The sequence below is a fragment of the Panthera onca genome, chromosome F1, assembly GCF_046562875.1.
Source record: "Panthera onca isolate mPanOnc1 chromosome F1, mPanOnc1 haplotype 2, whole genome shotgun sequence".
NCBI classification, from domain to species: Eukaryota; Metazoa; Chordata; class Mammalia; order Carnivora; family Felidae; genus Panthera; species Panthera onca.
Window position 1 is genome coordinate 23,596,089 of NC_138355.1, and position 23,907 is coordinate 23,619,995.

General features: G+C 39.1%; 1 protein-coding gene across 4 annotated transcripts in view; it reads right to left on the reverse strand.

The window, feature by feature from the left end:
• ABL2 (ABL proto-oncogene 2, non-receptor tyrosine kinase) overlaps positions 1–23,612 on the reverse strand; it is a 116,741-nt gene extending 93,129 nt beyond the window's left edge. For all 4 annotated transcript variants that reach the window (XM_060643650.3, XM_060643646.3, XM_060643648.3 and 1 more), the window contains exon 1: positions 23,146–23,612. In XM_060643650.3, coding sequence (XP_060499633.1) covers positions 23,146–23,302 — 157 coding nt within the window. In that variant the 5' untranslated portion in view covers positions 23,303–23,612. The remainder of the gene's footprint in view (positions 1–23,145) is intronic.
• Between the last annotated feature and the right edge of the window lie 295 nt (positions 23,613–23,907).

A 23,907-nucleotide genomic window follows, 5' to 3' on the forward strand; every position in this document is an offset into this window, starting at 1 on the left:
AAAAAATAGGCAAGCAAGAATAGCCAGGAATATTCTGAAAATAAAGAATAATGAAGAACTAGCCCTACTGGATAGCAGCAACAATAAACTAATAGAACAACTATAACATTAATTAAACATTAAACACTGTTCTAAACACTTTATATAAATAAACTCACTTAATCTTCCTAACAACTTTATTTGATAGGTGTTATCATCTCCAATTTACAAATGAGGACACTAAATTACAGATATTTTAAGCAACTTGGCAAAAGTCATACGGCTGAGAAAGTGGTACAGAAAAGATTTCAAAGCAAGGCAGTTTAGCACAAGTCCATATTCTTAACCATCATGCTATCCTGAACATTATAAAAAGTACCAAAATTAAAACAGCATGATACCAGCGCATACTTAGGCAAATCAGCAGAACAAAAAACTCAAATAGAATTAAACATACACAAGATTTTAGTATACAAAAAGGTGAATAAAAGAGATTTATTCAACAAATAGTTATTTGAAATCCCTATATCCTTTCTTGTCATCAAGCCCAATTTAGGGCATTTATCCTATACTACATATATGTTTGAATACGAATGAAACATTTGAAATGAAACATAAGGTTTCTCACTGTTTGAAAACAACCTAATTATAGAATTCATCCCTACAATGAAATGCTATGCATTTTATGCTCTCTCTCTGTCTCAAAAATAAATAAACGTTAAAAAAAATTTAAAAAAAAAAAAAAAAAAAAAAAGCGGGCTCTGTGCTGACAGCTCAGAGCCTGGAGCCTGTTTCAGATTCTGTGTCTCCCTCTCTCTGACCCTCCCCCGTTCATGCTCTGTCTCTGTCTCAAAAATAAATAAACGTTAAAAAAAAAATTTTTGGGGGGCGCCTGGGTGGCTCAGTCGGTTGAGCGTCCAACTTCAGCTCAGGTCACGATCTCGCGTTCGGTGGAACGTTCGAGCCCCGCGTCGGGCTCTGGGCTGACGGCTCAGAGCCTGGAGCCTGCTTCCGATTCTGTGTCTCCCTCTCTCTCTGCCCCTCCCCCGTTCATGCTCTGTCTCTCTCTGTCCCAAAAATAAATAAACGTTTAAAAAAATTTTTAAAAAAAAATTTTTTTTTAAAAAGAAATGCTATGCATTTAAAAAAAAAAAAAAATGGGGTGCCTGGGTCGCTCAGTCGGTTAAGCATCTGACTTCGGCTCAGGTCATGATCTCACGGTCTGAGAGTTTAAGCCCTGCGTCGGGCTCTGTGCTGACAGATCAGAGCCTGGAGCCTGCTTTGGATTCTGTATCTCCCTCTCTCTCTCTCTGCTTCTGCCCTGCTCATGCTCTGTCCCTGTCTCAAAAAAAATAAAATAAATAAAATTAAAAAAAAATAAATAAAATTTTTAAAAAGACAAGTTCTTTATTTACTAACATGAGGAATTTCCAAGCTAAATTAAGTGAAAAGGGCAAGGTGAAAAAACAGCGCATATAATATGCTTCGATGGGTCTTAAAAAAAAAAACAAAAAAAAAACAAAAAAAAAAAAAACACAGGACTGGGGAGATATATAGCCCATGCGCGCACACACACACACTCTATGTATCTCTTAAGTAGACACAAGAAACTGGTGAATGGATTGCCAAAATCTGAGTGGCCAGGGGAAAGGAAGTGGCAGAAACACTTCTGTACCATATGAATTTTAAACTATGTAAAGTTACTGACCATTCAATAGACAAATGATTTAAATTTTAAGAGAGAAAGACTGAGCCATTTAGCAACAGGGATATATACCAAAAGAATATACTGACTTTTCATGATAAAGAGAAGCTGAACAGCCATTATGTTCCATATACAAGCTAAAACTGAGAAAGCCAGCTGGAAGAAAGGAAAACCGAACAGATGTACACAGCAAAAAAAGATGCCAAAACCTTGCAGCCTCTGAAAGAGAAAGACGGAGCATGCAGTCTTAATTTCTAATTGCTTACCAGCTCCAGTTTCCCTAAGGCCCCGCTGTACGATGATTCCTATCTATGGAGTGTCATGATCACCAGCATACACACATACAACGCTCCTTTCCACCACCTTATGGAGTTAGCTCCATCGGTTCGCCATTTCTTTTTTTCTTACAGCACCTTCGGCTAGCTTTTCTATCTACATAGTAGATCAACAGGAAAGTACTTTAGTTTGATTTCCAAGTGCCTTTGTGAAAGAGGAAAGATTATGATTTACCTAAGTGCTAGAAATATCCAATCAGAAAAAAAAAAGTCCAGTCAGAACGTAAGTAATAATTGTATCAAAACAGAATAAAACTACACATTATGCTTATCTATATATCCAGAAGCAATGAAATCTGGTAATTGAAGCTAGGCACAGAACAAGCGTAAATACAATATATTTAAATACTAAATATATTTAGAACTTTTGAAACTTAAATATATTAACCAATAAAAATGTTCTCTATTTTTTTTTAAGTTGCTTTTTTTCTATCACTTTTTTTTTTTTTTTTTTTTTTTTAATATATGAAATTTACTGTCAAATTGGTTTCCATACAACACCCAGTGCTCATCCCAAAAGGTGCCCTCCTCAATACCCATCACCCACCCTGCCCTCCCTCCCACCCCCCATCAACCCTCAGTTTGTTCTCAGTTTTTTAACAGTCTCTAATGCTTTGGCTCTCTCCCACTCTAACCTCTTTTTTTTTTTTTTTTTTTTTTTTTCCTTCCCCTCCCCCATGGGTGTCTGTTATGTTTCTCAGGATCCACATAAGAGTGAAACCATATGGTATCTGTCTTTCTCTGTATGGCTTATTTCACTTAGCATCACACTCTCCAGTTCCATCCATGTTGCTACAAAAGGCCATATTTCATTTTTTCTCATTGCCACGTAGTATTCCATTGTGTATATAAACCACAATTTCTTTATCCATTCATCAGTTGATGGACATTTAGGCTCTTTCCATAATTTGGCTATTGTTGAGAGTGCCGCTATAAACATTGGGGTACAGGTGCCCCTATGCATCAGTACTCCTGTATCCCTTGGATAAATTCCTAGCAGTGCTATTGCTGGGTCATAGGGTAGGTCTATTTTTAATTTTCTGAGGAACCTCCACACTGCTTTCCAGAGCGGCTGCACCAATTTGCATTCCCACCAACAGTGCAAGAGGGTTCCTGTTTCTCCACATCCTCTCCAGCATCTAGAGTCTCCTGATTTCTTCATTTTGGCCACTCTGACTGGCGTGAGGTGGTATCTGAGTGTGGTTTTGATTTGTATTTCCCTGATAAGGAGCGACGTTGAACATCTTTTCATGTGCCTGTTGGCCATCCGGATGTCTTCTTTAGAGAAGTGTCTATTCATGTTTTCTGCCCATTTCTTCACTGGGTTATTTGTTTTTCGGGTGTGGAGTTTGATGAGCTCTTTATAGATTTTGGATACTAGCCCTTTGTCCGATGTGTCATTTGCAAATATCTTTTCCCATTCCGTTGGTTGCCTTTTAGTTTTGTTGGTTGTTTCCTTTGCTGTGCAGAAGCTTTTTACCTTCATAAGGTCCCAGTAATTCACTTTTGCTTTTAATTCCCTTGCCTTTGGGGATGTGCCGAGTAAGAGATTGCTACGGCTGAGGTCAGAGAGGTCTTTTCCTGCTTTCTCCTCTAAGGTTTTGATGGTTTCCTGTCTCACATTCAGGTCCTTTATCCATTTTGAGTTTATTTTTGTGAATGGTGTGAGAAAGTGGTCTAGTTTCAACCTTCTGCATGTTGCTGTCCAGTTCTCCCAGCACCATTTGTTAAAGAGACTGTCTTTTTTCCATTGGATGTTCTTTCCTGCTTTGTCAAAGATGAGTTGGCCATACGTTTGTGGGTCTAGTTCTGGGGTTTCTATTCTATTCCATTGGTCTATGTGTCTGTTTTTATGCCAATACCATGCTGTCTTGATGATGACAGCTTTGTAGTAGAGGCTAAAGTCTGGGATTGTGATGCCTCCTGCTTTGGTCTTCTTCTTCAAAATTACTTTGGCTATTCGGGGCCTTTTGTGGTTCCATATGAATTTTAGGATTGCTTGTTCTAGTTTCGAGAAGAATGCTGGTGCAATTTTGATAGGGATTGCATTGAATGTGTAGATAGCTTTGGGTAGTATTGACATTTTGACAATATTTATTCTTCCAATCCATGAGCAGGGAATGTCTTTCCATTTCTTTATATCTTCTTCAATTACCTGCATAAGATTTCTATAGTTTTCAGCATACAGATCTTTTACATCTTTGGTTAGATTTATTCCTAGGTATTTTATGCTTCTTGGTGCAATTGTGAATGGGATCAGTTTCTTCATTTGTCTTTCTGTTGCTTCATTGTTAGTGTATAAGAATGCAACTGATTTCTGCACGTTGATTTTGTATCCTGCAACTTTGCTGAATTCATGGATCAGTTCTAGCAGACTTTTGGTGGAGTCTATCGGATTTTCCATGTATAATATCATGTCATCTGCAAAAAGCGAAAGCTTGACTTCATCTTTGCCAATTTTGATGCCTTTGATTTCCTTTTGTTGTCTGATTGCTGATGCTAGAACTTCCAGCACTATATTAAACAGCAGCGGTGACAGTGGGCATCCCTGTCGTGTTCCTGATCTCAGGGAAAAAGCTCTCAGTTTTTCCCCGTTGAGGATGATGTTAGCTGTGGGCTTTTCATAAATGGCCTTTATGATCTTTAAGTATGTTCCTTCTATCCCGACTTTCTCAAGGGTTTTTATTAAGAAAGGGTGCTGGATTTTGTCAAAGGCCTTTTCTGCATCGATTGACAGGATCATATGGTTCTTCTCTTTTTTTTTTGTTAATGTGATGTATCACGTTGATCGATTTGCGAATGTTGAACCAGCCCTGCATCCCAGGAATGAATCCCACTTGATCATGGTGAATAATTCTTTTTATATGCTGTTGAATTCGATTTGCTAGTATCTTATTAAGAATTTTTGCATCCATATTCATCAGGGATATTGGCCTGTAGTTCTCTTTTTTTACTGGGTCTCTGTCTGGTTTAGGAATCAAAGTAATACTGGCTTCATAGAATGAGTCTGGAAGTTTTCCTTCCCTTTCTATTTCTTGGAATAGCTTGAGAAGGATAGGTATTATCTCTGCTTTAAATGTCTGGTAGAACTCCCCTGGGAAGCCATCTGGTCCTGGACTCTTATTTGTTGGGAGATTTTTGATAACCGATTCAATTTCTTCGCTGGTTATGGGTCTGTTCAAGCTTTCTATTTCCTCCTGATTGAGTTTTGGAAGAGTGTGGGTGTTTAGAAATTTGTCCATTTCTTCCAGGTTGTCCAATTTGCTGGCATATAATTTTTCATAGTATTCCCTGATAATTGTTTGTATCTCTGAGGGATTGGTTGTAATCATTCCATTTTCATTCATGATTTTATCTATTTGGGTCATCTCCCTTTTCTTTTTGAGAAGCCTGGCTAGAGGTTTGTCAATTTTGTTTATTTTTTCAAAAAACCAACTCTTGGTTTCGTTGATCTGCTCTACAGTTTTTTTAGATTCTATATTGTTTATTTCTGCTCTGATCTTTATTATTTCTCTTCTTCTGCTGGGTTTAGGCTGCCTTTGCTGTTCTGCTTCTATTTCCTTTAGGTGTGCTGTTAGATTTTGTATTTGGGATTTTTCTTGTTTCTTGAGATAGGCCTGGATTGCAATGTATTTTCCTCTCAGGACTGCCTTCGCTGCATCCCAGAGCGTTTGGATTGTTGTATTTTCATTTTCGTTTGTTTCCATATATGTTTTAATTTCTTCTCTAATTGCCTGGTTGACCCACTCATTCGTTAGTAGGGTGTTCTTTAACCTCCATGCTTTTGGAGGTTTTCCAGACTTTTTCCTGTGGTTGATTTCAAGCTTCATAGCATTGTGGTCTGAAAGTATGCATGGTATAATTTCAATTCTTGTAAACTTATGAAGGGCTGTTTTGTGACCCAGTATATGATCTATCTTGGAGAATGTTCCATGTGCACTCGAGAAGAAAGTATATTCTGTTGCTTTGGGATGCAGAGTTCTAAATATATCTGTCAAGTCCATCTGATCCAATGTATCATTCAGGGCCCTTGTTTCTTTATTGACTGTGTGTCTAGATGATCTATCCATTTCTGTAAGTGGGGTGTTAAAGTCCCCTGCAATGACCACATTCTTATCAATGAGGTTGCTTATGTTTATGAGTAATTGTTTTATATATCTGGGGGCTCGGGTATTTGGCGCATAGACATTTATAATAGTTAGCTCTTCCTGGTGGATAGACCCTGTCTATCACTTTTTTCTATCGCTCTGTTACTTATCAATCACTTTTTGAACACTTTTATCATCCACTATACACTCTCTGGGAATTTTACATGTAATAATTAATTTTCACAACTCTTTAAGGTATGTACCATTAGCATGACTATCTCACAGATGAAGAAACACACAGAAAAGAAGTAACTTGCCCAGAAATACTTAATTTCTAAGGTCTCTTACAGTTCTAAATTTTTCATACCTATGTCAAGATACTAAAATCACAAATTTAATCTAGGCTCTAAACCCACATAGTTTAACACCAGAATCCTATGCTATTAACTGCATACTTATAAATGGTTGCAGCTCTGACAGATGTTTAAAATTGAAAACACTCAACTAGAAAACCCAAATGCTTCAAGAATTCCAAGTATAAAAAAACTGTTTACATCAAGATGAGAGAGCAAACACAATCTCATTCTTGGTAGATCAATATCTCATATAACTTTAACATATTTATTTTAAGTAATCTCTACACCTAATGTGGGGCTCAAACTCATAACTCTGAGACCAAGAGTCACATGCTCTTCCAACTGAGCCAGCCAGGTATCCTTCTTAAATATAAACTTTTTAAAGAAATATTTTCCTGCTAATAGTAATTATCTAGCTTTCTTTTGTTATTATTTCTTTCAAAATCAATTCCAAAAAATACCTGAGAAATAAAAACAGTAGATAAAGATTAGTCACAAAATGAGCAAAATAGTAATATTTATTAATATTTATTAAAGTGAATTATACTTATTATATTTTCTTTTTCTTTTTATTACATTATCATGAGGGCTTTAGGAAGACAGTGGAGCACGAGTACAGGATATCTCCTGCTAGGTGCAACAGAGAATCGGGAAAACCATAAAACTTAACCCAAGCTCTGCTTCCTACTAGCTCTGTGGTCTTAAAGGAGACTTAACCTCTCTAACTCAACTAAATATCATCTTCATCATAGCTAAAACTATTAAGTATGTATAGCTCTCAGGGTTTTTTTTCCATGCATTGCATACTTATTTTTTATTGTTTTTCAATTCCAGTATACATAATTCCAGCTAACATACAGTGTTATATAACTTTCAGATGTACAATATAGTGATTCCACAACTCTACACATTACTCAGGGCCCATCATGATAAGTGTACTCATTAATCCCCATCACTCAATTCACCATCCCCCCTACCAATGCCCCTCTGGTAACCATCAGTTTGTTCTCTATAGTTAAGAGTCTGTTTCTTGATTTGTCTTTTTTTCCCCCCTCTGTTCATTTGTTAATCTTAAAGTCCACTTATGTGTGACATCATATGCTATTTGTCTTTGTCTGACTTATTTCACTTAGCATAATACTCTCTAGCTCCATCTCTGTGGTTGCAAATGGCAAGACTTCATTTCTTTTTTATGGCTGAATAATATTCCATTCTGTGTGTGTATGTGTGCAAACACAACCCACACCTTTTTTATCCATTCATCTATTGATGGACACTTGGGCTGCTTCCATAATTTGGCTATTGTAAATAATGCTTCAATAAGCATAGGGGTGTGTATATTCCTTTGAATTAGTGCTTTTGTATTCTTTGGGTAAATACCTGGTAATGCAATTACTGGATCATTGGGTAGTTCTAGTTTTACCTTTTTGAGGAACTTCCATGCAGTTTTCCACAGTAGCTGCACCAGTTTGTATTCCCACAATTAGTGCATGAGAATTTTTTTTTTCTCCACATCTTCACCAACACTTGTTTCTTATGTTTTTGATTTTAGCCACTCTGACAGTGTGAGGTGATATCTAATTGTGGTCTTGATTTGTATCTCCCTGATGAGTGATGTTGAGCATCTTTTCACGTGTCTGTTGGCCATCTGGATGTCTCTGGAGAAATGTCTGTTCATGTCTTCTGCCCATTTTTAATTGGATTATTTATTTTTTTCTCAGGGTTGTTTGAGGATTAAGTGAGACAGCAGAATACAGTGTCTGGCACACAAGCACCTGATTCTCTCCCAATGCTACTATGCTAGTATTAAGGCAAAATGGTTAAGAGCATAACTTTTCGGGTTAGACATGCCTTATTTTGAGACCCGTTTTCATCATTTACTGGATTAAGATTAAATGAGATTCTTACAGCAGAGTTTGGCATACAAATGCTAAATATTATATAAATAATAATACCAAAAGCAAAAACTAAGTGCCAACAAAAGATAACTAGAAATTAAACCTAGAAAAATAAGTTAGACCTGAATCTTTCTGTGCTCTACTGCTAAACTATGTGTCCACAATCAACTTGTTTCATCTCTCAAAGCATAGTTTACCCACCTGTAAACCAAGTGTATTAGAATACAGGATTTCTAAGGTCTCTCCCAGTTCTAAATTTTTTTTTAAGTTTATTTATTTTTGACAGAGAGAGAGAGAGAGAGAGAGAGAGAGACAGAGCTTGAGTGGGGGAGGGGCAGAGAGAGAGGGAGACACAGAATCCGAAGCAGGCTCCAGGCTCTGAGCTGTCAGCACAGAGCCCGACGCAGGGCCCAAACTCATGGACCATGACATCATGACCTGAGCCGAAGCCAGATGCTCAACCTACTGAGCCACCCAGGCACCCAGGTCTCTCCCAGTTCTAAATTTTCATACCTATGTCTGTCTGGCTACCAAAATCATAAATTTTATCTTGTAACAACCAACACCCTCATACATATACACACACTCTCACGGAAAAGAAAAACATATCAGCAGGAGATTGAGAAATTGAGATTCAGAGAAATGGCCAAAAATGGCAAGTTCTACAACTCCAGTTGAAGATTGACTTTTCTATTATTTTGCGAGAGAGAGAGGGAAAGAAAGTGAGAGAGAGATCATGAGCGGAGTAAGGCAGAAAGAGAGGGGGAGAGAGAGAATCCCAAACAGGCTCTGCATTGTCAGCACAGAGACTGCCTCAAGGCTCGAACTCACAAACTCACAGGATCATGACCCGAGCCGAAGCCAGGAGTCAGAGAGACACTTAACCAACTGAGCCACCCAGGTGTCCCCCAATTGAAGATTTTAACAAGAAACATGTTCATGCCAAATACTTTAAAAATATTTATTTTTTTTTTTAACGTTTTATTTATTTTTGAGACAGAGAGAGACAGAGCATGAACGGGGGAAGGGCAGAGAGAGAGGGAGACACAGAATCGGAAGCAGGCTCCAGGCTCTGAGCCATCAGCCCAGAGCCTGACGCAGGGCTCGAACTCACGGACCGCGAGATCGTGACCTGAGCCGAAGTCAGACGCCCAACCGACTGAGCCACCCAGGCGCCCCTAAAAATATTTTTAAAAGGAATGACTAACAATAATGGAAAACAGCACTTAATTTAAAATTACTACCAAAAAAACCATAAAAATATTTATCAGGAGTCTTGAGTACCTATCTAGCTCACAATGCCTCTCCTAAAAAGTCCTTCTCACACAATGGTATGCCCCGAACAGCCAAACACATTCTAGGTCACTGGTTCTCAACCAGGGGTAATTCTACCCCCAAGAAGAAACTGGCACTATCTACAGACATTTTTTGGTTGTCACAACTAGTTAGTTTTTTGGTTGTCACCATTTAGTTAGTAGGAGCAAGAAATGCCCCTAAACATCCTACAAGGCACATACCAGCCCCACAACAAAGAAACATCCAGCCTAAAATGTCAATATTATGGAGCGTGAGAAACCCTGTTATAGGTGATCTGAGCATCAATCACAATGACTGTCCTGAGAATTTGGAACTAAGAAATGAAAGTTTACTATAAACCATTCTCTTGATCAGAAAAGACATTAAAAAATGGGAAGTATGATATGAATTGAATGTCTAAGAGAGAAGAATCACGTGAGCAAACAGCCAAAACAAAAGTCAAAAAATAAATATTTCCTGAGTTTCTAGCAACCTTCCCTGTCTTTTGTCTAGGCCAGCCTAGCTGCATTCCTGTCCTTGAGCCTCCACTATCTCCATAAATATTTTCTATAGATTACATAATCTGGAGTCTCTAATTACTTTTAACCAAGAGTCCTACTCATACAGATCACTCACAGAAAACTGCTAATGTAAAAGATTCAACTACAGTAATCTAATAGTTCAACACTATTAAATTTGAAATAAATTAGTAAATAAATCAGAAATTCAGTGAAATTTTATAATAAAAATGGTGAGGTATAGAAAAAAGATCAATGAATGCTAATATGTAAATATAAGGACATCAGAGGAAATAGAGAAGACAAATAATGTGAAAGCCAGGAAAATAGTCAAAACTTCCTAAACTAGCAAGAAAACCAAAATCCAAAGATATAAGTGGTACATTATGAAAAAATTCAGAAATAATCCTTTAAGACAGACTTCTTAAAGACCTATCAAGTTCTTTAGCTTTAAGAAGAAGAATTTTATACAAACCAATAGTACAAAAAATTCTATTAAAAAATGGGCAGGGAGCACATGTGTGGCTGGGATGGTTAAGCATCCAACTCCTGATTTCAGCTTGGGTCATGATCTCGTGGTTAGGGAGTTTGAGCCCCACGTTGGGCTCTGCTCTGACAGCACAAAGCCTGCTTGGGATTGTCTCTCCCTCTCTCTGTACCCCCCCCATCAAAATTTAAAAAAACTTTACGGGGCACCCGGGTGGCTCAGTTGGTTAAGTGTCCGACCCTCGGTTTCGGCTGAGGTCATGATTTCACGGTTTTGGGAGATTGAGCCCTGCTTCCGGCTCTGTGCTGACGGTGCAGAGGCTGCTTGGGATTCTTTCTCTTTCTTTCCCTCTCTCGCGCTCGCTCGCTCTCTCTCTCTCTCTCTCTCCCCCCCACCTCTACCCTTCCCCTGCTCACGCTGTCTCTCTCTCAAAATAAATAAATAAACTTAAAAAAATTTTTAAACTTAAAAAAAATTTTTAAGAGAATAGAATTGTTGGTAGAAAGATACTAATGTAAAAATTATAACTGCCTCCCTAGAAGAGAATTAAAGGAAAAATTACTGGGGCGCCTGAGTGGCTAAGTCAGTTGAGCGTCCGACTCTTGATTTTGGCTCAGGTCATAATCCCAGGGTCGTGAGAACAAGCCTCACCTTGGGCTCCACAATGGAAAATTAAATTGGTTCCAACCATCAGTGAATGAATGAATGAATATTTCACATAGGTTCAATTTGGTAATAGAAAGGGAAAAAATACCAAAAGAAAAAAGGAAATCTTTGATAATCTTGTAAACAAATATTCCTCAATAAAAAAAAATGGTTAATATCCAAATGAAATGCTTAATAGATATATCTGAAGCATGAAACACAATAGAGCTGTTGAAAAGAATGAGAAAGGGGTGCCTGGGTGGTTCAGTCGATTAAGTGCCCGACTCTTGATTTCAGCTCAGGCCACGATCTCACAGTTCGGGAGTTCGAGCCTCACCACTGGGTTCTGCACCGACAGCAAACACAGAGTCTGCTTGGGACTCTCTATCCTTCTTCTCTGTCTGCCCCTCCTCTGCTCACTCTCTCTCTCTCTCTCTCTCTGTCTCAAAATAAATAAATAAATAAATAAATAAATAAATAAATAAATAAACAAACAAACTTAAAAAAATTTTAAAAAGCATTTAAAAAAAACAGAAAAGAATGAGAAATCTATACATTTGGTATAGAAGGGTCTTCCAGATACACTAAGTACAAAAAACAAATTTGGGAGAAAAAAATTCACATAGTACAATGCTATTTATAATAACAAGAGAACTATTAATACATATACTCATATATATGTAAATATATAGAAAGTTCTGGGAAAATACACATCAAACCATAAACATTAGTTACCTCCAACAAGGGAATATAGGATCATGGGCAGGAATATCAAAGGGGACTTTCACGTCTTGTCTATATGCTTCTGTACTGACTTTTTTTTTTTTTACATTGAGATATCTCTTCATAAATTTTTATACAATTAAAAAATACAAATTTCAAAATTAATAAAAGAAAGCTTGTGTGTTTTGTTATACACATACAAAAGCCTTCATGTATCCTTTCTTTCCTATAAGAAACAGATGGGTGATACTAACTGTGCCTGTTAGTACTGCTAGTTTTAGGAAAACGTTGTCTTAGTAATTATCTAGAACCACAAAATGCTAAGTAGCAATCTTTAGTCCTGGCTCAATATTGTTATTTTAATTTGCTGGAATTAGCGTAGAGAGAGGAACATGTTAACAAATTGTATGTGTACATACTGCATAATATATTAAGCCACAGATCATTTTCTTTGACCTTGACCACATCAAGTGAAAGGTTTCTAAACCCTCCCTCTCCTTGGAAAGCAAACCAGGAAATATAAATCGCCTGGGCCTGCTGAGCTTTGTGTTCTGCTGGATCAAAAACCAATACTGGCAGAGTTCACTGTGGAGAAGCCAGCAGTCCCACCACCAGAGACTCAGCACATTCACAACATGAAGCAAAGGGGCGGGGGAGAGCTTAATATAGGTTCCTAGGTTTTTAGCAACCAATATTAAAGTTGGCATAGTATTATATTTAATGTGTATCAACCTATGAATTTGAGTGGAAGTTCAAGCACAAACAATACAGAGAAACTGTTCTAATTAGTGTTATAACCATAAATTTATATACTGAAATCATGCACCCAATCCCAAAAGGCAGCGATTAGTAGCCAAGAGTTACTGTGCAAAATATCACACTTCCATACATGCGGACACACAAAACTAGTTTTATAGTTTTTTTTCATTAGGATGTTCATCAACATCTATTTAAGCAACATCATTCTTTTGGGCAGCAGTTCTAAATAATACCTAACAATTGAGTCATTAACATAGGTAATTACCATAGAATTGAGTAAAGAAACAGAAAGTACTCTGGAGGATTAAATTTTTTTCTTAATTCTGCCATATTACCTACAAAGAAAAAAAAAGTCTCCTTATAAATTGCATATTCCAACTATAAATGAAATATATGACTTTAGGGGCACCTAGGTGGCTCAGTCTGTTGAGCATCCGACTTTGGCTCAGGTCATGATCTCACAGTACGTGACTTCAAGCCCTGCATTGGGCTCTGCGCTAACAAACTCGGAGCCTGGAGTTGCTTCGGATTCTGTGTGTCCCTCTCTCTCTCTGCCCCTTCCCTGCTCACACTCTGTATCTCTCTCAAAAACAAATAATAAATATTAAAAAAAAATTTTAAATATATGACTTTAAGTGGCTATATATATTCCAATACCACAACACTGGAGTACTTCATTTTTAACATTAACATTTTGTAAGATAATACACCCCTAAAATTATTTGTTTACACTCAAACACCCTAGCGTATTAGCTCTTACATATGGATATTCTATATATCTAGGGGTATATCTGGATACAGAGAAAAAAATAGTTACCTACATAGTTTTATCAGTAAAATTATTACTAATTAGACATACTGTCATTTAAAATGTTTTTCATTGACAATGACTGTTATAAAAATATATAAAAGAATGTAGAATAAGAAAAATTATTCCACAATTACTCAAGGACATCTACTATGTGGCAGAAGAATTAATTCTTACAACCTAGTATCTTAGAACCTAAGAGTCATCTACACAAATATTTATGCAATTGGTATACAATATTGTCAGTTGGTAGTTTTTTTAAAGAACTTCTACCAGTATGGTTTAATTAAATCCACTATAAATATCAGAGAGTATATGTGACTAATATTTTATACTCTTCCACATTCATAGAGAAACAGGGCTTAATGCATTCATCCTTTAATAGGCAATCACTGATACCTGTTAAATCTTCTTCATGTCTAAAAAGCCAAGAGAAGAGAGCTATAATCTATCAGAGGGTGAAAGTATAAAATTATACAAATATATAAGACATGTATTTATTAATATACTTATATGTTAAATTATATAAAATATAAATTTTAAGGATGAAATATTAATAACACTAAGTCTAGAAGTTAGGACAGTAGTTCAACATTGCCATGAGATTCCAAATAGCATGAGTGCCTACTGCTCCCTTTGTTAGGCAATATCCAAGTCTCAATCCACAGCCACAGAGTATACAGATCAACTCTTGCCTACCATTCTGAAAACTGCATCACTGGTCTCAAGAGAGATTTAAAAGCCTAAAAATCTCTGTATGCGCGCGCACGCACACACACACACACAATTTCTTTGGTCTCTAATATTTTTCAATTGGGCAAGTAGGGTTTTATGGGTTTAAATGAAAAAACAGATATTAAGTGCCTAGAACATGCCTGGCACACCTCACTCAATAGATGGCAACTATTTCTTCACCACTTCTTCCAGTAACTGAGGCCTGCCCTAAATCTGTCAGCAAAACCCTAGCCCTACCTCTCTTTTCCCTCACACACTAGGTTCTTTCAAAAGTGCATCTCTTAACAGACCTCTAAACTATGAACTCTCAGAGATTAAAAAAAGTTAAGGCCAAAGCAAAAAGACCTCTCTTCCTGCCACCAAAAGATGGTAAAAGACAGTGGACACCTGCATGTGGACACTCGACTTGGAACAAATGGTCTTTTAAACCAGTTTTAAGTAAAACAGAGTCAATACATTATGTTTTCTGACTCAACTGACAATCTTTGAATAACGCTGATCCATTACTCTTCTTAATCTCACATTACCCAAAGTGTTCTCACAGTTCTTAAAGTGTGCCCCTCAACCAGCAGCGTCAGCAACAACTGGAAATTTGTCAGAAATGCAAATTCTTAAACCCCACCTCAGACCTGAATCAGAACCAGTGAGGATGGGACCCAGCAACCTGTGTTTTAACAAACTCTGCAAACTAAAGTTTGTGAACATCTGTTCTATATAATTTGGTGAAGAATCTACAGTGAAACTCCAAATTTACCTATTCCAGAAGAAACCTATTAATATTAATGAGGTTAACATTCTTAAGTATTTTGAAATTTCACGTATATGACAAAAAGCCCATATGACTCACAAAATCAATATAAAAGTCCTACTAAAACATGCTTTTAATAAGAAACTTTATAACCAGAGGTAAAAATAATACAGAGAGGCACAAAAAAGTCTCAAAGGATATCAGATGAAGGAGGCTGCATTATGATAAGTCATTAAATATTAACCAGCAAACAACTGTGCCAGCTTAGGAGATGTCTACCTAAACGTTACATTTGCATTGGCCTGTGTTTCTGGTTCAATTTCTCTGAAGAAAAAACGTCAACCCTATGAAAAGAGTGAGTGAAAAATAACCATGGACTGTGGGTCCTCTGAGAACCAGCCTCTAAGACAAATCATTCTAAGAGGGTAACATTTAAAACACTAATTCAAAAATATATATGCACCCCTATGTTTACTGCAGCATTATTTACAATAGCCAAGAAACAGAAGCAATATAAGTGTCCATCAATAAATTAATGGATAAATATGTGGGGGTGTGTATACAGATGTACACATATATACATTACACACACATACACAAACAACAGAATATTATTCGGCCATAAAAAAAAAGAGAAGATCTTGTCATTTGCAACAAGGACAGACCTAGCCGCTATTATGCTAAGTGAAAGAAGTCAAACAAATACCATATGATTTCACTTATATGTGGAATCTAAAAAACAAAAAAATGAACAAAAGTAGAATCACACCTATAAACAGAGAACTGATATTGCCACAACAGAGGGAAGTAGGAGGAGGGATGAGCAAAATGAGTGAAGGACAGTGGGAGAGCCAGACTTCCAGTTTGCAGTGAGTAAGTCACAGGAATAAAAAACACAGCACAGGGAATATATTCACTGGTATCACAATAGTACTGCATGGTGACAGATGGTAGCTACACTTGTGGTGAACAGAGCATAATGTTTAAAATTGTTGAATCAGTATGTTGTACACCTGAAACTAATTCATAGTTGTGTGTGAACTACATTCAAATGGGGGGGGGGGGGGCGCGGTGTGGAGGGGAAGAGGACATTTACTTTCAGAAAAAGGAAGGCCTAATGTGACTTCAAGTCCCCAAAATTTCCCTACCTTTTTGATGCTTTCTCAAAGTTCTTTAATAATCAAAAAACATTGGGGGGGGGGGGGGGGAAGGAACTTACAGAGAGAACACAGAGACTTAAAATATAAATGGTAAGACAATTCTATATTTTAGCATACCCTCAAGACAACACGAGCAAAAAAAAAAAAAGACAAGAGCAGTGTTTTACATGGGTTACAAAACAAACATTTTCACACACAACTCATATAATCTCTACAACCATCTCCAGGTAAATAACCCCACTGCTACTTATTGAGTACTTAGTATATAATTTTATAGGTTGGGAGCTGTAAACACTTTACTAATGTCAGACATAAAACTAATCCAATTCTAATTCTAAAACACATGTTCTCTAAATTTCTACACTAGAACAAAGATTTGGAGGCAAAAGCTTGAGTTTCAATCCCATAACTTCACTGCTACTTGACCTTAGGAAGTCATTTAATTCTTTTAACTCTTCATCATCTGTAAAATGGGAAGATCAATACCTGCTCCCACCTATTTCAGAGTAGCTATAAAGTTCAAATGAGATAAAGGACATAAAATGTCTTCATAAACTCTAAAACTATGCAAATATAATTATCATCATTCCCGATTAAAGAATGAACATGAGGGAAAAAAAAAAAAAAAAAAAAAACAAAAAACACTGAAAGGAGGTTAGAGGGGGCAAGACGCTGGTTTTTCTGTTGTTTGGCTTTTGCCTTCTTTTTAAGCATGCTGAAGACGTTTAAGAAGGAACCTCAGACTGGGGAGCCTGGTGGCTCACTCGGTTAAGAGTCTGACTTCAGCTCAGGTCATGATCCCGCAGTTTGTGAGTTTGAGCCCCAGGTCGGGCTCTGTACTGACAACTCAGAGCTTGGAGCCTGCTTCAGGTTCTGTCTCTGTCTCTCTCTCTCTCTCTACCAGCCCTGCTTGTATCCTTTTTCTTTCAAAAACAAACTTAAAAAATAAATAAATAAAATAAGGAACTTCAGACTTCACAATTTACCTGGGACCTTACTGTCAATTGGGTTGTGAGAAGAGAATCTGTACCACAACTTATTTTGTCATTTTGCTATAAGCAGAGTCACAGTTATGCATCTGTAACTTCTGCAGATTTGGAGATTAACAAAAATGTAACAGTTTATTTCTTTGGAAAAGTTTAGTTCCCTTAAGAATCAGTGGCCACAACAGTGGGCACCTGGCTGGCTCAGTCAGAAGAGCATGCAACTCTTTTTTCAAAATGTTTATTTATTTTGAGAGAGAGAGGGCAAGTCAGGGTGAGGCAGAAAAAGAATCCCAAAGTGCAGAGCCCAAGGCTAGGCTCAACCTCAGGAACCATGAGATCATGACCAGAGCCAAAATCAAGAGTCAGATGCTTGCTTAACCAACTGAGCCACCCAGGCACCTGGAGCATGCAACTCTTTATCTGAGGGTCATGACTTTGAGCCCCAGGAAGAGTATAGAGATTACTTAAAAAAAAAAAAAAAAAAAAAATCAGTGACCCCCCCCCCCCACACACACACACACATACACAAGCAATCAGTGACTAGGCCACTATAATTAAAATTCCCTTTTAACAGCCTTCCTATTCTTTCTACAGTATCATTTTCAACCTGGGGTGCCTAATCTTTCATTCTGCAAACATTAAAACATGAAGTACAGATCCAAAATAAATAAGCAAATCAGCTCACTTAAACTGATGAGTTTAAGGGAAAATTTTTATTATTCAAAATGTCACAATTTAAGGTTAATTTTTAATAGTATTTTCAGCAAATGAGAAAAGTAAAGCTGAAGTGAAATCCTCAACTATTCCAAGGTCTGTCAGATATTAAAAAGACAATAAGTGGCACAAAAACACTCAGATCAATGGAACAGAATAGAGAACCCAGAAACGGACCCACAAACATACGGCCAACTAATCTTTGACAAAGCAGGAAAGAAAGAATATCCAATGGAGAAAAGACAGTCTCTTCAGCAAGTGGTGCTGGGAAAACTGGACAGCGACATGCAGAAAAATGAACCTGGACCGCTTTCTTACACCATACACAAAAATAAACTCAAATGGATGAAAGACCTAAATGTAATAAGAGGAAGCCATCAAAATCCTCAAGGAGAAAAGCAGGCAAAAACCTTTGACCTTGGCCGCGGCAACTTCTTACTCAACATGTCTCCAGAGGCAAGGGAAATCAAAGCAAAAATGAACTATTGGGACCTCATCAAAATAAAAAGCTTCTGCACAGCAAAGGAAACAATCAGCAACACTACAAGGCAACCGACAGAATGGGAGAAGATATTTGCAAACGACCTATCAGATAAAGGGTTAGTATCCAAAATCTATAAAGAACTTTTCAAACTCAACATCCAAAAAACAAATAATCCAGCGAAGAAATGGGCAAAAGACATGAATAGACACTTCTTCAAAGAAGACATCCAGATGGCCAACCGACATATGAAAAAATGCTCCATATCACTCATCATCAGGGAAATACAAATCAAAACCACAGTGAGCTACCACCTCACCCCTGTCAGAATGGCTAACACTAACTGAGGCAACAACAGATGTTGGTGAGGATGCAGAGAAAGAGGATCTCTTTTGCATTGTTGGTGGGAATGCAAGCTGGTGCATCCACTCTGGAAAACAGTATGGAGGTTCCTCAAAAAACTAAAAACAGAACTACCCTACAACCCAGCAATGCACTACTAGGTATTTATCCAAGGATACAGGGATGCTGTTTCAAAGGGACACATGCACCCAATGTTTATAGCAGCACTATCAACAATAACCGAAGTGTGGAAAGAGCCCAAATGTCCATCGACAGATGAATGGATAAAGAAGATGTGGTATATATATACAATGGAGTATTACTCGGCAATCAAAAACAATGAGATCTTGCCATTTTCAACTACATGGGTGGAATTATGCTAAGCGAAATTAGTCAAAGAAAGACAAATATGACTTCACTCATATGAGGACTTTAGGAGACAAAACAGATGAACATAAAGGAAGGGAAACAAAAATAATATAAAAACAGGGAGGGGGACAAAACATAAGAGACTCTTAAATATGGAGAACAAACAGAGGATTACTGGAGGGGTTGTGGGCTAAATGGGTAAGGGGCATTAAGGAATCTACTCCTGAAATCATCGTTGCACTATATGCTAACTTGGATGTAAATTTAAAAAATAAATGGAGAATATACCAAAAAAAAAAAAAAAGACAAGTAAGTATCCAACCCCATATCGCTAGTCACAAAACATCAGCTCACCAAAAAGGTCCAATAGCAGAGTTCAGGAAAGTCATATATCACTCACCCCTTTCACACCAAAAACAGCCCTATTATTTTTATTCCTTCTAAATTATTTTCATAAAAATCACTTTTGACAAGTTATAACAACTTACCCATACATTAACAATAAAAAAAGAAAAAACAATAAAAATACCATTCTCATTTTAAACGAGAAAATATTTCTTCCTACAGAAGAAAAATCATGGACTCCGATTAAGCCATTTCTATAACATCTGTACATTTTTACTGATTAACTACAAAACAACATTTGATCTACCTTTAAACCTACATGTAAACTCAATAGCCTGCCAGACTTCAACTCCATCTATGAAATGATGTGCTAATATCTCGTGAAACTCACCATTTGTATACTCGTTCCAGGATCCAAATTTTTTGTGTAAATGTCAAATGATAGATTGAGGAGCTTTTGAATCTGATTCATTCATTCATTCAATTCAGAATGTGTCATGTATTTCTAAGCAGTTCTTAACTAGGAGCAATTTTACCCCCTGCCTCAGGGGCCATTTAGTAATGTCTGTAAACCTTTCTGGTTGTCCCAACTGGAGGCCAGTGTTGCTACTGGCATCTAGTGAGTAGAGGCCAGTGTGCTGCCAAATGTCTTACAAAGCACATGACAGCCCCCTACAACAAAGAACCATCCACCCCAAAATGTCGACACTGCCAAGGCTGAGAAACTCCGATCTACAGAAAAGTTTATAAACACTGATCTGTCTAGAAACAGTACTCACTTCACCTTTGTTTCCTGTATTATTTGCTAATGACATTCTTTTCATACTAGACTTTGGCAACAAACTTACCCTATTCCCATCCTTTCAATTAGCTTCTCACTTCCAAACTTGTCAATAATCATCATCTCAGCCAATTTCAAAACCTTACAGTCTTCGACTCACCCCTATTTTTATAATATTAGTAATGGCAGCAGCTGACACAAATTTAGCTCTTATCATGCATTACATATATTAACTAATTTAATCTACATACTATTATTATTAGGTGCTCTTATCCTCATTTTACAAAAGGAGAATCCAAGGCACAAAAACGTTAAATAACTTGCCCAGGGGTCACATATATAATAAGCATCTGAGCCAGGTTTCAAATCCAGGCAGAATGGCCCCAGAGTTAATGCCCTCTATAAATATTCCAAAGTGATCTCTTGTTCATCCTCCATATTGAATCATGAAGTCCTCTAAGTTTTACAAGGGCAGAGACTCTTGTTATGCTCACAGCAAGATCCCCAGAGCCCAGTTACATAATAGGTACTCAAAAAAATTTTTGTTTATTCAATGAATGAAATATCCCTCAAACTTACCCACCCTCACCCCCCCACCCCCACCCATTTCCATTGCATCCACTTAAGGCCAACTGTTCAGCATTTCACACTTGGGCTTGATGATATATTCTATGAATTAGCCAATCAGGTAAACTGGTATCAACTCCTCTGCCACATTTTCCATTACCCAGGCCCAATCAAATATATTCAAAGCTTTCTTCCCACTGCTTCAATTAGAATCATAAAATCTTAGAGTCAGAAGGTACCTCAGCATTCATCCAATCCAACATCTTGCAGATAGAGAACCCCAAAGATGATAAGTGACTAAATCACACAGCCAGGTGGAGCCAGGGCCAGAATTTGATTCTTGCCATTTTTGCTCTAAGATTTACTCCTGGAGGACTTGCTTCACTCCAAACAGGTGTCTCCTCACTATCCCATCAGCAAATTATGTTAATTCCCATTGTTCATGCTCAAGTCTTTTCTCCTGCCCAGCCTGTCTTCTTTTTCTTGATCCATAGATCCAAGTCCTATCCATCCTTCAAAATCTCTTCCCATTCCATTCTTCATGACATTCCTCCTTCTCTGAAAAGTTTCTGTCCTCAGTAAGATGCTAAAGGAAGAGAATCACTGCTGCCCTACTGGACCAAGTTTAATGCCTACTAACACTTCCCACAAAGTGAGGCTACTTGAATGATCTTCCTTGAAAACTATTCATCCATTCTTTCCTCCTGTGTTTTAGAAAGTGATTTCAATAAAAGCTAACTCACATATAGCACTTTCATAAAAATGTTCATATACCTGGAAGAGAAGCTGACTCACATCTTTAATAGTAGACATGTAACACTTGAATGGCCCAAAATAATTTGTATCTCCTCCACTGAGAAACAACTCAGCATGCTCACAAAGTCCAAACCCAGAGCTCTATGATACAACTCAGCTAGCAGCCACAGCTCCCCAGGTTCATCTCTTTTCTTTGCATAATGCTATGCATACAATCATTATTTCCTCCAAAACTCCATTTCTAACAGTCACACTTCCTTTCCTTCCTTCTCCTCCCTATATTGTTCAATTTAGACACCCTGTATCTTTTATCCTTTATTATTTTCTTTATGCCTCCTTAATGAAATTCCAACCTCTCATCCAACCTCAACTATGCAGTCCTTGTCACATCTATCCATGTGACATCTATCTCTTCAGCCTAAGGTCTTGTGATATCTCACGATAACCCATGAAGCTCAATTGTTTTTCCCCCTTCGCCACTCTTCCTTCCTCTAGAAAAGTGGTCTCAAAAGTGGTGTGGGTGCAGCTCAGAGGAAGTGCAAATGGATCCAGTGGGCTGCAGGGTAGAAAAATATCAGAATTCTCATTATACTTGTTTTTTCATCTCATCCTTTCTTAAATTCTATTTCTGTGTGCATTTACAAGTTACATAACATATCGGTACAGAACAAGTACATATATAATTAACAGATACATAAGTTCCTGGAGTATATGCTCTTTTACTGATAAGAGGGTATGATCAAAAGAGTTGGGAGACAACCATTCTAAAAATACCTGGATAATGAAGCCAAAGCAATAGGTTCCAGACTAGCGCAGGATACATGTTACACATGTGCATATGAACAAGGAAGAAAACTCTTCTTCACATCCAAAGTCCTAACCATGACCACCAACCTCTAACCCCTACCAGCTTCTCAGAAGTGTATCCTACTCAAAAAAAAGCAGAACATAGGAGGGTCTAGCAAAGCCCTTCATGTGCAGTTTGGGGCGGGGGTGGGGAGGGTGGGGACGTCAAAAGTACTGAGACACTACCCTTATCTTTGCCACGGAATAGTATTTCAGGTCACAGCTCACTATTCTGACACTGCTCTTAGTCTGACTTATACGTACATATACACTTTATACGCCACTATCTCCTGAGATTCAGTTCCTATTTCCAAATCCCTTGAGGCACAACCCGTTCCCTTCGCTAACGACCGATTTACACTAACACCTACTGGATCGAGCCCACACCTCCCAGCATCCTTCCCTCCCCTGGGGATACTATCCACCGTCTTCACCGAGCCACACAGTGTCCCAAGATACAGCACAGTCCATCCACGGTCCCTAAGACCACTTCTCTTTCCTTCTCCGCCCCCAGGAGCTGCCAGCCAGGCTGGAGACGGGAGGGGGGGAGGGGTGTGACTCGCCTCCCGTGACTGGCCCAGATGGCAGCGGATTCCGCCCCCAGTCTCAGGCACCCCGCCACCCCTCGACCCCCTAGAGCTGCCTGTCTGCCTCCCACCCCGCCCCAACCCCACCCCCAGCCTCCCCCACGCCCTCACGCCGGCTCCCGGACACTCACCATGCTGGGTGAAGATATTGAAGCCGGCCTCTGTGGTGCGCCCCGCCAGGTCCCGCCTGCGGCCGGAGGGCCTGGCTGCACTGCTGCCCCGGATCCCGCGAGGCTGCGGCTGCTGAAGCCCCGGAGCCTCCCCGACGCGGCCCACCTGCTGCCCCATCCCTGCGCTCGCGTACTCCCGCGCCCCCGCCGACCCCAGGTCACATTCCTCCTCGGCTCCGGCCTCAGGCTCCCGGCGCTGCTCCGGCCTCTCCTTCCCAGACCAGGCCCCGGCCCCGAGCGGTCGGGCCGCCGGCGGCTCCGCACGCGGACTCCTCACAGCAGCCGCTGCGCTGCCTCTGGGCGACTCACAGATTCTCCTCCCTCCTCCTCCCGCGGCTCCGCGCCCCCAACGCCGCCGTCGCCGCCGCCGCCATCTTTAAACCACCGAGCACTGGGCGAGCGTGGGACAGAGCGTCTCCCGCCCCCAGCCCGACCAGTCACCTCCGCTACTCGGAGGGAGGGCTTCCCGGCGGCCCCGCCCCGCCCGCCCCGCCCCCGCCTCCTCGCGGGGTGGGTCCCCCCAGAGCCCACCTCGCTGGCACGTCCACAGCTCCTTCGGGTCTTTTGGTGGGCCTCCGCGCCACCTGGGCCTCCCAGGTCTGAATCCGCCTTAGCGATCCCTCCCAAGTTCGGCTCTACATGCTACCTCCTTTGGGGGATGGACGGTCTAAAGCCATCCCTGTCCCACCTCCACCTGTCAAATCAATCAGTTGCGGTGAGCGC